This window comes from Coptis chinensis, chromosome 2, assembly GCF_015680905.1.
Source record: "Coptis chinensis isolate HL-2020 chromosome 2, ASM1568090v1, whole genome shotgun sequence".
Taxonomy (NCBI): domain Eukaryota; kingdom Viridiplantae; phylum Streptophyta; class Magnoliopsida; order Ranunculales; family Ranunculaceae; genus Coptis; species Coptis chinensis.
Window position 1 is genome coordinate 79,621,190 of NC_141457.1, and position 16,967 is coordinate 79,638,156.

The following is a 16,967-nucleotide window of genomic DNA, read 5'->3' on the forward strand; positions in this document are numbered from 1 at the left end:
TTTTTAGAATTCAGCAATCAGCATTCAGAGGATGAGCCATTCAGCATTCAACATTCAACATTCATAGGCTCAGAAAAACAAACGACCCCTCAGTCATGAGTTTGCCTTTGTTTCGGTCTTTACTGCGAATATAATGAAAATAGCAGCACTATGGATTTGCAGTACCGAGAGTAACACTCGGTGTACCAATAGAACGTACGAAATGATGTGGGCACTACTTTTAAAAAGAATCTCAACGAACAAGTGTCTTTCTTTTCTAAATACAAGCAGCCACATCATTTAGTACCGATCTCTTGGTAGTTGGTACAATTGCTTCATACTGATACTAATTATTCAACACTACTTGATTCGAACATTTTTAAGTAAAAGAAGTTTTTAATCAATAGTTTAAACTTAAAAGACTACCTCACATCACTAATAAGTAGATCCAGAAAAAAAAATATTTGAAATCAATAACAAAAAGGAAAAGGCCCCGATGACCCCTTTTTGCTGTGGTTTTAACACTATTCAGAAACCCAAAATTCAACCTAGATAGATTTTCACTTCTTCTTTCCAGCCTTAGCAGCATCTCCAGCTTTGGTCTGCAAGACAGGGCAATTGTGACAAAATTCAATACCACTTAGGAAAAAGATACTAAACCCCTGAATTGAATAGAGACTTCTCACCTTCTTTACACCACGAATCTTCTTGGCTCTATTCTTCCTTTCCTTCAGCTGTTTCCTTGATTTCTCCACTTTGGTATCTAGCCCATTCTGCAATTAAACAAGAACTTTTCACATAAGTCAATCCCTATCAATTAAATTAGTTACATGAGTGCGATTTATTGGCAGATGTATACCCTGAGTTGACATACAGATATATATCCAATATTACGTTGAGAAGTATATAACTTGGTGCCTACTGTTTTCTAAGTACGGGTCGCCAACTTGTTCTCTTCTGTAAAGACAGTCTTTCATTTCTCTCATGAGTTTATTATGAAAAATATTAATCACTGATAGAGTTGTTAGTTGTTAATAGTGAAAGTAGGACCCAGATCCAACAGTCTAAAACCTTACGAAATCCGCTAAAGTGGTTAATCACTCCCAAAAAGTTCATGGGCATAACAAATCTACAGACATGCCACAAGCACTGAAGGTTGTCTTTTTCACTCCTGGATGCATTATTCCAGGGTCCTTTCAAACACTAATACAAAGACTACTTGTGCTTAAGGGTAAAGACAGGTACAATGACACCAGATGACAAGAGAAAACATTCCCACTTCAATTGGCAAGAGAAATGGAACTTTTTTGTTGGCAAAGGGAATACACAGGCACCAAAGGCTTATACTTTCGAGTAACAAGGCTAACATGACCGTTTAACATTGCAGTTAATCAAAGGAATGCCTATGCTAATCCCTCATTCAAGTGCTATGTTTCAGTAATTTAATTTTTAGAATTCTCTTAAGATATCATAAGTACTATGAATCCAGTTGTTTTGTTGGAGAGGGTGGCCGCTCTAGTTAAACACTAGTCAGCATAAGATCAAATGGATACCAAGCTACATAGTTAAAATGACTATTTAAAACACAATTATAACATGTAAATATTTCCTAACAATTCTAAGAATTATAAACAAACAATAATACACAGAGGGGCAATTAAAATTTACCCTGATGAGCCTGTACTTTGGTTCAAACTTCTTAGCATTCTCAATTGAGTCATAAATCAGTCCAAACCCAGTAGATTTCCCACCACCAAAATGTGTCCTAAACTTAAACACAAATATCGAATTCGGGTCTTTCACTTCATATATCTTAGACAACTTCTCTTTCAACTCAGCCTACAAAACAATACATTATTTAAACAAAAGCGAAACACGAAAAATAAGCAACAGCATAAAAAAGACTTAATTAATACCTTGGAGACATTAGCTCTTCCTGGATGCAAAACATCAATAACCTGTTTTATTAAATAAATAAACCATTAGCTATTTAAAACATTTTTTTTAAATAAAATAAAAAATGAAGACTTACAAATTGCTTTCTGGAGAGAAGTCTGTTGGTCATGAACTTCCTTGTTCGGATTGTTACAGCTTTACCGTCCGACATATTTTTTGGCTTGTGACTTGTAAGCGTTTTTTGTGTTGATTTGCGGAAAGAGGGAGAGAAAATGAAGGGGGCTTTTTAGGGTTTAAGAATCAAGTGGGGTTTATATAGTGGACAAACTCTAAAGCCTGGTTACTGGTTTTAAATAATTTATTTATGCTAGTTATGGACTTATGGACTTATATGGTCTAGGGCTATTGGACATTTTGACTGCCACTATTAAATCAGTTTAAACAACTTTTATTTTTGAAAATGGATACCTCTCTCAACAATTATTTTATTTTTATTATTTGACTAGGTATTATCCGTGCCTTCGGCACAAATGGCTATGAAATTTCCACATTGATGTCATAAAGTGTAAAATAGAAACTATTTTTTTTTTCTAAGTTAATTTCCACAACAGTAATACTTATTACATTAATTACAACATAAAATTCTTGACACATTCGGTTTAAGGTGCTTCATCTCCTACCCAGACCATATTCAACAAAGCGTTTAACAAACAGAGCAAATACATTGTCTCTTTATAAAAAGCTAGAACATAATCATTGATAATATTGCATGTCTAGTTAGATAATCAACAGCTTTGCTTTCCTACACAATATGTATAGATCACTTCTAGTCTTCCAAATTGGTAATGAGTTCCAACACTATCATGGAAGAGCTTCAAAATCATTTATGATCTCAACAGCTCATTAGCGATTGTTTGACAATAGCATTATGAAAAACCCAAGCAGTTATGTCAACTTTAAACTCAATCGAGCCGACTCAACTTAGAGAAGAATCTACTGAATTTGGAATCACGGCCTAAAAAACTCATCTTAAAAACACTAAGAGTTTATCTGTGTCATCTGCAATTCAAATGACCCAACAAAACTATTATTGAACCAATCACAAATCTAATAGTGTAGCTATTTTTCCGTTGTTTTTTTTCCACACAAAACCTAGATATCAAGCAATAGAAATACTCATATATTAGAAATTTAAATATGATGGAAATACATATTGATGTAACGGTGTCAACAATGACCAGAAAAACCATGCATCAACTAATAACTTATATCAAGTATACAAAGTATCAAAGAAATAGCTCAACAAAAGCACCTGAGTGATTCAAACGAATATTGATTCAAACCAATAATTTTCCACTCTATTTTAAATACCCATATATTGATTCTTTCTCTCAATAAATGGTATTGCTTAAATTAAGCTATTCATATTTCATTAGCAAGAAGAATAAATGAGAGAGAGGAGGGAGGTGTACATTGAGTTGTCAATCCTGCTAGACATTGAGTTAAACCATCATGATTTCCCGTATTCAGAGCCAATTAGAAAAATAAAGACCAACTGCTACATACCTAAAAATGAATAAAAATAACATTTCAGCTACTATGCTACTAAACATGGAAATATGGATTCAAATGCGACAGAATTGACGTATTTCTAAAAATAGAGATACCTAGTGTGTGGAGAGAGAGCCCTTGATTGGCTTCTGACCATACTTTTCCATGAATACTCGTCAGGTGGTATATCAACAACCTTGTTACTTATAGTTAGTACCTTAATTGATCTCTTCACTCTTAGTTTCCTACATAAAACACAATAGCAGTTAGCAACTAAGCATACGTAAGCGTAGTAAACTCACATTATGAATGATATGAAATTAAACTTTTCTCTGCGAGCAATGTCATTTACCACTGCTTCCACATTTGACACTTCCATCTACTCCCCTAACATAACACCTCCTTTATTTTGTGTGTTTGTCATGTTTCTAAAATAGATATCCTAATCAGCAGCAACATACTGCTTATGCAACAACCATTTATATATCTAACACCCATTTCTGCCTAAAGTAATACACTACTCTTCTAAGCTTGGTCAATCGACATTTTGAAATTAACCAATCAAATTAAGCAATTTCTGCGAAAGCACCCATCATATTTAAGGTTTTTGCTAGATCATAGGGAATTACATAGAGTTGTAACCTGCAAGTGAAGCGGAATACTAAGTGAATATGGCAACGTCTGTGTATTGTAAATATCCAAAACCCTTACCAATTATTAGAAGCATTGCAGAATTGTTGAACTTTGGTATTTCTCTAGGGTTACACTAAAAATATGTGATTTACGGTGGTATTCCCAACTGGTTTTGATCGCTTGATAAAAAGAGCTTTCACCCATTACATGCCAGGAACCCAGAGTTGATTAAATGTTTTATGAACTTGCAATCTAACAAAAAAAACCAAAAAAAAAAAAAAAAAAAAAAAAAAAAATATAACAAAAATCAAAACAATAAGGAATTAGTTAGAACAATAAACATTCATGAGATAACCTACATTACATGAGATACACAGATTGTCTAGCAGGAATATTAATTAAACCTGTCATATGAAACCTGCTCATGTCGTCTCCTTGAGATATCCAATTGACTTTTCTATGAAAGAAGAACCTGTTACAAAAAAATGGGAAAATATATTGGAAATTAAAATATTGAAGTAGAGAATGAGAGATTAACGTTGAAAATAAAAGAGGAACTCACCTGATCTTGAGAGAACCCAAAAAAAAGAGATGCATTCAAAGTTGATCCTTTGTAACATAACAAAATTTCAGCCATATAGGCATAATAAACAATCAAAAACATTTCTTTTAGAATCGCAAAAAAATGAAGAGGATAGTCAACATTTCTTTTTCTAATTGGCTTCCATTGTGTGGTTTTTCTTCACTTGAGTTGGTCAGCGAGAGAGATGGAGATAAAATGCTACCTTGGATTGGGGAATGGAATTAATGGAGGAGTAATTGAGAAATTAAACTATGGAGCTAAAATGAAAGATGAGAATAATAAAGTTAAACTGATGCGCGAGTCTTGGGGAGTGGGCTTTCTAGTGGTACAATTAAGAGACACAAATTGAAGAAACTCCATGAGAGGCGTTTTAGGCAGTAAAGAGCTAGGAAGAAGGAGAACGCAAGAGAGTTTAATTGGTGTTGGAAGTTTGCTGGTCTATTGGGGTGTTCAGCTTTTTTTTCAATAAGACTTTTTTAGTTTGGAAATTAAATAGGGTAAGATGAATGAACACGCTTCTTTTAGTCATTTAGAAGCCCAAACCCATATTTATGGCACTTAATAGTTCTAAGTCATCTACATAACATTTAATTCATTAATTAAGCCTTTTTAAATGTAATTGAGAATTAGCCTCAAAGCGGTTTCAAAACGATATAAGTCATACACGTGTCTCTCTTCAACACAAATCCTCTTCTTCTCTCCAACTAAAAATATTTTTTTCTACAAATTCTACATCTGACTACAAAAGAATCAACACGATCAAACTGTCACTACAATATCCAAGCCAAGGGTTGTCATCGACTATATATTTACCTAATTCTCAAAACTCTCGGAGAGGAGCTTCAAGGCTATAAAACATGCACTCGCAGAAGTATTAAAATTGTTACTTAGCTATAGGCTAACACATCTTTTAAAATTTTGAAAAACAGTCATAGGCTAATGGCATTTATTTCTCACATTCCCTACTCCAGATGTCTTTCTAAAAAACTACCAATACAAAAACAAAATCGAGATCTTCATAGATAAAGATTAACAAAAGTAGCACACAAAAAAGGGAAATCAATACTATTATATGCATCTTTTGATAAATGCAGACAATGTGAATCTAATAAAACAAAGCAGATTAAGGGCAGAACTCCAAAGTGTGGGCAGGACTATAATGGTATGTACCACCACCAGCTTTATTTCTCACATTCCCCACTCCAGATGTCTTTCTAAAAAAATACCAATACAAAAACAAAATCGAGATCTTCACAGATAAAGATTAACAAAAGTAGCACACAAAAAAGGGAAATCAATACTCTTATATGCATCTTTTGATAAATGCAGACAATGTGAATCTAATAAAACAAAGCAGATTAAGGGCAGAACTCCAAAGTGTGGGCAGGACTATAATGGTATGTACCACCACCAGCTATGAACGAAGAAGTTATTGCAGCTTCAATTAAGAGACTTTGTTTTGTGAAAGAGTGTTTTGGTACCCATTAACAAATTATAGAATATAGTAAACAGTAGCAAAATCAATAAAAAGAACAATATCAAATCAACTGTATGAAATGAAAAAAAAGGCGATTACGTAATCCTTGTAAACAACCATAACAAACTTGGCAAGTAAGTACCTCTTAGCAAAGGCTTGCACTTGTATAGAGTATAAGGCATATGTAGCAGGAAATGAAAAGGAAAAGTTATTATTTACCATTGATTCTCAACCGTTTTCAAATAACTTAAATATTGGTGTAACCGATTGCCACCAGACAACTCAATTAGTTAAGCACTTTTTTTTTCCGATAATCAATTAGTTCAGCACTTGCCCACTCTGACAGATAACTAAGTATCAAGAATAATATTAATTTTGTAAGATAAACTTAATATCATGTTAATACTCACAAGATAGTTTGATTTATACATAGCTTGGTGTCTTGGCATCAATCTTGCTAAACGTGTTGTAACAATCTTTAGAATCATGTAATACCTCGAGTTTAATACTCACGGATGCAGTTGTGTTCTAGCAATATATTGGCATTTCTTCAAACAAATACTCACGGGTGCAGTTGTTTTCTAGCAATATATTGGCATTTCTTCAAACAATATACATTTAATTAAACAATATACATACTTTTATTGATATTCACTTAAGGCAAACCATGTTCATAAGTCCTCGAACTAACACCGAAAAAAAACAACTTCTCTAAAAAAAAAAAACAGGTAAGACGAAAACAATTTACCATGGTGTTTATTGGACTTGGTTGATCAGTGTAAAGTTCTTCTTATAAGAACATCCTTCCTTCATTTCCATCTTCGATGACACTTCAGAGCACTGAACCAATCCTCTTCTGCATCAAACATAGCTGACAAAAAATCTTTAATTCCAAACCATCAAATTGTAAGGAAAAATAAATAAATAAGAAGACAACGAATTAAAAAATTATAATCACCAACACCAATGAACAAAAGTCTAGTCGATTTAAGTTCTATATTCCAATTTAATAAATTAAATTCTAACATTTAAATATTTCAAAAGAATGTCGTTCAAAAGGGATGATAAGTACTATACATGATAGGAAAACAACTGTACAACACAAAAATGGATTGACAAACTCAGCATAGAATGCTTAGATCAGTTATGTAGAACCCATAGCTCATTTATACATTCTCTTCGACATTTACGCAAACAACTATTTGATAGTTCCCTTAACACCAAATCCAACCATTTATAGTTCTGCATTATCCAACAAAAAGTGAAACAAAAGTTAAAACAACAAAAAATATATGAAGAACCAGTCATAGAAATACATTTAAATATAGTGTTCACAATTGTAGTTATGTACTGTGTCAAAGGAGCATAACAATTAAATAAAAACACCTAAGAATCAATTACTGAATTTAGGGGGAAAAATTCTCAAGTAGTACTTTCTGAAGATCGTATCCTTTTTGAGATCGTTGCATCTTATCTTCGGAGAGAGAGTGGCGATGTGAGGATTTATAGTGGTACAATTAAATAGAATATGGGTATAACTGATCCGAGCATTGGGGAGTGAGGATTGAATATTGAATATGAGGGAGACTCTCCATTATTCTCATTTCACTTTTCTTTTTTCTAATAAATGCATTTATATTATTATACCCATGAATTATTTCAACGTAGTTATTTGTTTCTACACTGATGCGAGTCTTGGGGATTAAGCCCATGTCTGAAGCCCAACTATTTAATAGAAATTCATTTGTAATGAAAGTTCGCAATTAACCCATTATTAAATTTCCACACCTCCTCTCCAGTGGCATCTGAAATCAAACTTTAACTATGGTAGATTGGAGTTCAAGAGACGAAAGAGTTTCAGTTATTATAGAAGTAGAAGAGTCGATTAGAAGGGGGACTTTATGGAAGCCATTATGTGAGAGTGTTTTTGTTTTAAAACGCCAAAGACTTGGATGGAAAGTGTGATGGAAGTCTGGAACTAAGTAAAGTGAACAGTTCACCAATTTGGTTAGATGGAAAGTCTTTTTTAACCACATTTTGTAGTTTGAGAAATGAGAACTCCCCACATGATTGTTTTTTGAATTTTTAGTTACTATTTTGAGAATAATGAAGGTGTTATTGAGAAGGCTGTGGCCATTCCAGCTTGACCTAACAGTATCACCGAATGCTAGAGATGGAGTGATATCGGAATCTGAAGGTAGTGAAACTTGAAAGTGAGAAGGTTGAAACCAGGCAATTGAAAGGACAGTTTGATGGTTTGACCAACGCATAAAAACGTTACAACAAAGTCAGTAGAGAAGCCTCATGCATACAAAACCCCAAATAATCAATTTTTTTTCTACCAAGACAAAAAAGTGAAAACCCCATGAAAAAGTAAACATGCCTTGTTTATCTGAGCAAGGCATGGAAACACATAATCCTGCAATACTCTCCTTCCAATATTCAGTTCCTTTTGTTGCCCCTATTCAATTCAAAAGTTCATGTATAATCAAGTTTTGAATCTCAAACACATTTTACAAAAACTACAAAAATGTAAATTTAAAAAAGAAAAAGAAAAGAGGGAAGCATGCCATTTCCATGGAAATCACCATAAGAGCAATAATGTAATTGTTTTGCATAGTAAAATCACATAAGTGTAGATACTAACACTATTACTACCATGCAAATCTCTTGAAAGAAAAAGCGTACTATAAACACACGAAATCCACTGTCTCTTCTCCTCTTTTTCAATCGTTACTTGGTTTCTATATTTCAACCAACACCCCTATATGCCTTCGAAATTCACTTATTGTCGTCTTTCACTTCAACTCTACAGTCGGGACGCATTTTTTTAAAACAACTTTCTGCTTACATATTCCCCTGTTTTATGATAGTAAGGTCAACCAATTGATAAATTATTTAAAATGTCCAAAGAAAGTTTTACCATGTAAGACCCGTAGTTCTTCTTCAGAAAGGCTCGCAACAGGAGCTGGATTTTCCATTCCTAAATGTTGGATCGCACCTTCGAATATGAAAGGTAACAATGCAAAGTGTTGGTAATATGGTTCTCAATATTAACAGGATGCATAACCAATAACGAACTCTTGCCAAAACCAAAAACCAAACTATTTAGCCAAAAATGATTTATTTGTAACCAAACATTCATGGCAGAGAATGGACCTTTGAATCAATACATTGACTAAGTTGTCTAAAAAAACTCAAAATTAGTAACATCATTGTTTTCCAAATTGATGTAAAGCAAAATATATATTGCATGAATATTTGTAACCACACATTCACGGCAGAGGTAATACACATTGGATGAATATGAAGAAAGCTTTACTAATCATCTAATTTAGGTGAAATGATAACTTAGGTGTATGATTACTATGAAGAGCTTTTCTTGAAAAAATAAAAGAAATGAAGAATTATAAATAAAATAATGAATCTAACCTGTCAAAGCTCTAGGAAAATAGATAACAGGATTAGAGTTGCGCTTCTTGATTAGAGTTTATACCCGTTTCCAATTAATGGTCAAGTCGAGTTTTGATCGGCTGCAAGTTCGTCATTGGACCTGAGTTAAGAAAAAAAAATTACTTCGTTGATGCACTTTAACAAACAATAGTTCTTTTTGTATTACTGATCAGAATATAAATACTTCTATTAGGCACTTCAACAAACACACCCTGAAGTATAATTCGTATCCCATATTCAGTCAAGAAAACAACAAATTAGAAAAGAAAAACTAAATCAAAATATATTTTAAAAAAAAATTACTTAGCCAAGAACAAAGAAAATTTACAAATTGTAATCAACACTCAGAAGGAACATTTAGTGAAGTCGAGAGTTAAACCAGGGAGCACTTAGACACGCACGAAACAATTGTACCTGAAAGGCTATCTTCATGTGACAAGTGTTCCTGCATAATGCAAACAAAGAACCTAGCTGATAAAACACAATCATATCAGGCACAGATGAAGAGGAGAAAACCACAGAGAGAAGAAGGAATATGAGTGATCATCGTTCTAAAATAGAGTGATTTATTTTCAGGATATATAGAAGAGTCAGTATTCCGGGTTTTGGAATGGTTTATGACTTTTTTTTTGCTGGATTCTGACGTTACTTAAAAAGAATCCTTTAATGCCGTTTTAGCTGGGAAACGCTAGTTTTAAACTTTTAAGTTCGTGGGTCTATTCAAAGTTGGTTACACACTTACACATGCATTTTAAGTTTTTCACCCATAAAAAAATGCCCCCACAATAAAAATTTAAAGTGAAACCCCATAAGTCATTAAATATTTAAGTGTGTAAATATTTAAGTGTGTAAATATTTAAGTTTTTTTCGATAATGAGTTTATGTTAGAATCCTACAATGAGTTTATCACAACCCTTTATTAGCACATTCAATGAATTAACACATTCAATGAATTAAGGCTATTTAATTCGCAAGTCATTTAATTCACATATTTTTAAAACATTTTTATACATGAAGACTACTCAAAAGTCAAAACTGTTTCAAAATGATCCCAACCGCACACGTGCCCCCATCTAACTCAAATCCCAACGAAATCTCCATCACCCTTTGTCTATCCATTTTGTTTTATTATAATAGATGTAAAGAAAAGACTAAAATATGTGGTTTATACTTTATACAGTCCCTCTAACGTTCTAACCATTTGTAATATATAAATTAAAATTCTAGTTTTTATACATTTTTCCATCGGAACCTATAGATGAGTGTGGATATATATAGTCTATACATTAGTGTTTAACTAGATTTTGAACCCGGGCATACGCCCGAGATCTTTTAGGTATTTTATGTATATAAATCTCAATATTCAAACATTGTTTATGTACTGAAACACTATTAAGATCAAATGTGTTTCATGCTCTAATACGTACTCTATCAATTTATCACTGTGTCCTATGCAGTCCAGGTAAGACATCCATTTCCAATTGTGGTTTTGGTCTAGCACTTTTTGATGGAAAATATGCAAGTTATATGGCTATTTCACGGAGGTCTCATATGAGTATAAGCTACTATACCCGGTGACCCACTACTAACATTACTAACAATTTGTTTCATTTACACAATCTCTATCTTCAAGTATCACTTTTATAATGTGTGATTCATGTAATGTCGAACTGAGTGGAACAATAACATGTTAAACAGAAATTAATGCAGAGAACATAGTGTCTAGACTATTTTTGAACGTACAATATAATTTCTTTAATTGACTCTTGTTCTGTGTAAATTTAAGTAAACAAACAAACTAATAATTGAAACAATGCAAATCTTCAATAATCATGAATTCTTCTTTGTCGTCGGTTATGCATTACCAGTAGTGAAGATAAATAAAAAAATTCTAAAGAGTTAAGGTCAACAATTTATGAGGATCCCAATAGAAGTTTATGCACACTCTCCCATGTAAAGGTTTATATCAAAAAGTTCCCAGCTCATAAACATTGTCTCTAAAAAAAAAATGTAACCAATGACTTCTGTGTTTGATGGACTATTCAGACTTACTTCAGGGTCGAGAGGACCAATTGTTTGCCTATTCCCATGGTTGACCTCTAAGTTGGCCGGAGTTATTGTTTGAAGATAAGGAAGTTCCAATGCTTTACTTGGAGTCCTTGTGCTTATTTGGATAGTTAAGTTAGATGATTCTTGCGGCGACAAAGGGGGATAATATTGAGATCTCTCAGCGGGCTCAGGGGATCAGAAAAGCTAATTATGTCCCAACTCTAAGCCATCATCTATGTCTAAGCTATAGCATATGAGAAATTTTTAATAACTGTTCGTTCTGATGATAGTAGGTTATGAAAGATTTCTTAGGGAGTCTGAGGATTCAAGTTAAAATTCTACTGTTACACAACTATCTCTTAACAAAAACCCCATTCAAAGTGTTGATGTTCTTGAATACTTATCGATTATCTATAGACAATATATAGCTTGCAAATTCAAGGATCTACTATAGCTTATTATCTTACCTTTGCAGGAGCAAATTGGAATTTCTTACTATATATATACAATCTATAGCTCACACATTCAAGGATTTTATATAGCTTATTATCTCACCTATGCAAGAGCAAATTGTCGTTTCTTGAGAGTATAGATGGGAAGATCAAAGTAAAGAACTTGATCACGTGGGGAATTATGAGAACCAAGACTGAAAGTATATATAGAAATTCCAATTGTATTATTTTGTTTGTCAATGAATCCGTAAAAGAGATTGGACTTGTACAGAAGCAAAATTGGAAATACCGAAATACACTCGAACCCCTCGGCTATGTGTTCCAAAGAGAAATTGGACTTGTACAGAACCTATTTTATGGAAAGTGAAAATACCAAAAATACCATAATACACTCAAACTCTTCAAAGAAGCTATTTGTGTTATACAAATATATATGTATGCACGTAAAATATATCAAGGTAACAAATATATGTGATTGCACGTGTACACGATCGAGTTAACACAAGGAAACAAATATATGTGTATGCACGTAAAAAAAAATCAAATTTTTGGGATTAGATATTTGATTATTTTAATTTCTATATCAAAGCTTGAAATTATCACAAGCATGAATGGTAAAGGGGTACACAATATGTTTGAGTGTTTAAATGATTGAAATTGTTTAATAATCATAATAAATAATAAATACCCGAATTAGAACTGAAACCGATAAAAAACCGTGGGTTTTGATGGTTTTGGGTTGTGTTCTATAATTCTCATACTAAAACCATTGAGAACTGAAACCGATAGAATCGCAAATAGTAAAATCCAAACCGAAACAGTCAAAACCCGACCCAAAACCACGTTGGCACCCCTAATTCTAATAAGTCAATCAACATCTGACAAGGAAATTTTATACGTCTTCAATAAGAAAATATTGCTAAATCAACTCCAAAAACTTATGTTAATAATTATCAGTCGTTGAATTCCTCACAAAAATTTAAGGGATGTGAATTTTAGAAATGATTCCGGCCATATGGCCGGGTCTAAAACCTTGTCTATATACTAAAGTAGAGACCTCTAATGGAGAATTTTCTCTATCCTAGGTGGCACTATAATATAAGAGTTAGCCTTTTCGAATAGCCCCTACAATGCCACATAGACTTCTCTCTCAATTAAAACTCTTGACTTCTTGAGAAACCCTATAATGCCATGTAGACTTCTCTCTCAATCAAAACTCTTGACTTATTGAGAAACCTAAAGACCTCCAAATTGGCAAAGCTTTCTATACTGCCTCCGCTTATCTCTCTCGAGTCTCGACTTATATATATTTTCTTGACAGGGCATAAAATATTTAATACGTTGAGCTTTTTTTCAGAGACAATATAAAATCGAAGATTCAATCGATACCAAGTATGTGTACGATGTGAAACTATCATAATATAGCTTAAATATATGTACTATCTAAAACTACCAGAATATAGCCGTCTGAACCATACATACCAGATTCAAGGTAATCAGCATTGATGAAAATGCCAGAGAATCAAATGGTATATCATCCAGAGCAAACAGGCCGGTGACATTCTAGATTCTCGGGGCTTGGCGAAATGTGGGGAGTCTTCAATTTTGCTCGGAAAATAAGTCTGCTCCATATGCAACATCAGTAAATATACATAATCTTTACAGAGTCCACAACAAATCAATATCTAACTCCACTTTGAAGAAAATAGGTTATGTACAACACAACGTTAGGAAACTTTATTATAGAGAGAGGTGATAGTAGATTAGAGTTGTAACTTGTAAGATCCTAATGACACTTAGGTGGAACCTATATGTGAAGGTATAATTTTACACTACACCCTTTATTGGAGGTGCCTAATGTGCGTTCAATCTACTTTCAACTAAAGTAACTTGTAAGATTTAATTTAACAAAAGAGATAAAAATACCAAAATAGGGTAACGAACTAACCCATAAATTTTAATTGAGGCACGATTTTTTTCCCCCATCAATTAGGGTAACCAACTTATCGGATTGGTCAATAAGGGTAATCCGTCAACATGTCGTCCCAAATTCGCCGTTATCTATTATTAATCTAAAAAAAAAATCAATAAAATAAAATTTTGTCCACAATTTTTTAAATATTTACAAGTTATCTATTTAAAATAATTAATAAAATAAATATTTATCCATATATATTCTTAAAAAATATATTCATACAAAAATGAATTAAAATAAATCAATAAAATAAATATTTATGTAAAAAAATGTATATATTATTTCAAAATGTGATTAAAAAGGTATATTCTTTTGTTAAAAAAACCAAAAACAAGTGCACATTGACAAAATTGGCACACAACCATGTCTTCAATATTCCATGATACTGTAACCATAACAGATTTTGTCAATGTGGACTGTGGAGTCATTTTTTGTTTAAATATTTTTTTTCATTCATTTTAATATATATATGGGGAGGGATAGAGCCATTCTCGAGCCACTCCCAAAACATACAAAACCATATCTTATCTTACCAGTTGAATTAAGGGCTGATATTTTGTAGATATGATCTCCCCACCATGAATAATATTCCCACCAAATTTTGGCTCATTCAAATATGTGTAACCTAATCAAATGTTATTATAAAATCGGAAAATTCTAGACCGTCCGTCCTGACTTAAACTAAAAAAAAGGAATCTCACATGTGTCTCCTTTATTATTTTTGTTTCTCTCGCACAAAAGAACTCAAGGCCTAAAAAAACAGTTTTCTTAACTTTTTCATTTTATATCATTCTCTCTCTCTTACGTCATGTTCTCTTCCTCTTCTTAATGGTATAGAGAATTTTCCTCTACTGCACATTCTCGCCATTCACCCAGTCCTTTTGTTGATGTCTTCAATTGTACGTCTTTAATTAAATATCTTCATTACTTCAATGATTTGCTGATTGGACACATGCACAATCGAAACTGATGACGATGAAGAGTGAAAATTAATGGTCAATCGACCAATCAAGGTAGCTGAGCTTAGGGGGTTCCAAGTTATACTAAGTTGAATTTGTTTGAAATAAGTAGATTGCTTGAAAGTTGAAACCCATCCTCACGAGTTTGGTTCTCAAGGTAGCCAAAACCATGATTAAGATATTATTTTAAATATGTAATTGGCCTGAGAAGCACATAAATTACATAAATGAATGCCAAATTCCATGGAAATATGCACCTAAGTAATCATCAAACTCCATTAACACTTGAAAGTAATCCATGCAAAGTCCAAATCCACCATCCCCACTTTACGTATGCAAAAAATAGTAAACACTCCTCAAATTAAATCTCGATTAAAGAACCAATCTCGATGATACAACCATTGTTAACTACTGTTATTTGGTCAACATTCTTTATTGTTGAGAGCATGTGGCCGGTACACAAAACTGCTTACAAATAGTGTATTAAAAAAAATTAAACACTGGAGATGGGATTACGCTACTCTGTTGGGGAGAAAAAAGAACAGCTTATGAGTTTACCAGGTCAGGAGAGGAGACGAAATGAATGAAAAGAGGAATAGGAGTAGATCAAAGATAGTAAGAGACGAGGAAAAGGTAGAGGACAGATTAAGTAGTTGGGTTGTGTTTCTGGTCAAACTCGCCTGATTCCTTTCGACTTGTGAGACTTGTGAGACCCAATTTTTAGTTACGTTGGTGAGAGACACCGAAATACTAAAGGAGACACGTGAGATTTCTTTTTTTAGTTTGAGTTTGGGTAGTCCATAGTTTACTAGTCTGTATAAGAGCAAAACTCTCTCTCTCTCTCTCTCCACTCTAGAGCCACTCCCAAAACATATAAAGCCATATTTTATCCTACCAGTTGAATTAAGAGCCGATATTTTGTAGATATGGTCTCCCCACCATGAATAATATGGCCACCAAATTTTGGCTCATTCAAATATGTCTAACCTAATAAAATGTTATTATAAAATCGGAAAATTTTAGACCGTTAGATAAACGTTTAAAATTAAACACTAATTTTCACAAGGTTAGACATATCCAAATAAGATGGAATTTTGTGGGCATGCTATCCATTGTGAGAATATCATAATCACAAAAAATTGGGTCTTAATTCAATTTGTCAATCGATGGAGTGGCTCAGAAGTGGCTCTAATGGGAGTGCCTCTATCCCTCATATATATATATACTAGGTAATGCCCGTGCCTTTGGCACGGATTGTTTTTTAATTTCTTGGTTGCATTAATTTTTTTAATATTATTTTTCTTATTTATTAATTTTTTGTTTTTTGTTTTTTTTTCTTATTTAGATTCACTGATTTTTTCTCCTAGCCACAGTTTTAACAAACATCATCTCTCTGTCCGTCTCTTATTTAAATAATAATTATTGATACATTATTTTATGATTTTGGTACAATTTTTTGTCTTGGATATATATATTTTAATTCATGTATTTTTCACAATTTCAACAAATAAAACAAAAACAAAAAGTCCTTGTGAAAAATTCATCCCACCGAAACAATTTTGACTAATATGATACATTAAACGTGCTTGTCCACAAACTTTATACATCACACATGCTTTGGCAATATGTATCCCTAGCATGTATATACACCCTCCTAATAATTTAGTTTCTGATATTGAAAAAAAAAAAAAAAAACTACAAAAAGAAAGAAAGAAAGAAAAATTGATTACAAAACATGAATATGAAATGCTCCAGCTAGCTATGAAGGAACAAATTATGTTGTCATCTTTTATCTTTAGTGCTATCTCTACACGCCCATGAACGCCATCTCGTAAAGAATTTTGGCAAAACCTCCTTTGTATTTGTTACTTTGGAATGAAGCAACACAATCACTGTTGACACTGAAAATGTAAACAAAAAACTTATGCGGCAAATTGCAAATATACCAAAGTTACCGACT

General features: G+C 32.8%; 1 protein-coding gene across 1 annotated transcript; it reads right to left on the bottom strand.

The window, feature by feature from the left end:
• Window positions 1-343: 343 nt before the first annotated feature.
• On the bottom strand, window positions 344-2,379 carry LOC147518106 (small ribosomal subunit protein eS24z). Its single transcript, XM_086590062.1, has 5 exons — window positions 2,012-2,379; window positions 1,896-1,937; window positions 1,648-1,818; window positions 666-752; window positions 344-581 (listed from the first exon to the last, which is right to left on the bottom strand). The coding sequence occupies exons 1-5, from the start codon at window positions 2,084-2,086 to the stop codon at window positions 540-542; spliced, it is 417 nt and encodes a 138-aa protein (XP_086446188.1). The 5' UTR covers window positions 2,087-2,379; the 3' UTR covers window positions 344-539.
• Between the last annotated feature and the right edge of the window lie 14,588 nt (window positions 2,380-16,967).

Excerpts from the sequence above, each read along its gene's own strand:
- LOC147518106 (XM_086590062.1), bottom strand. The coding sequence starts at position 2,086 with ATGTCGGACGGTAAAGCTGTAACAATCCGAACAAGGAAGTTCATGACC. Across the intron at positions 753-1,647 it reads CAAAGTACAGGCTCATCAGG|AATGGGCTAGATACCAAAGT; the intron begins GTAAATTTTAAT and ends GTTTAATTGCAG. Across the intron at positions 582-665 it reads AGATTCGTGGTGTAAAGAAG|ACCAAAGCTGGAGATGCTGC; the intron begins GTGAGAAGTCTC and ends CCTGTCTTGCAG.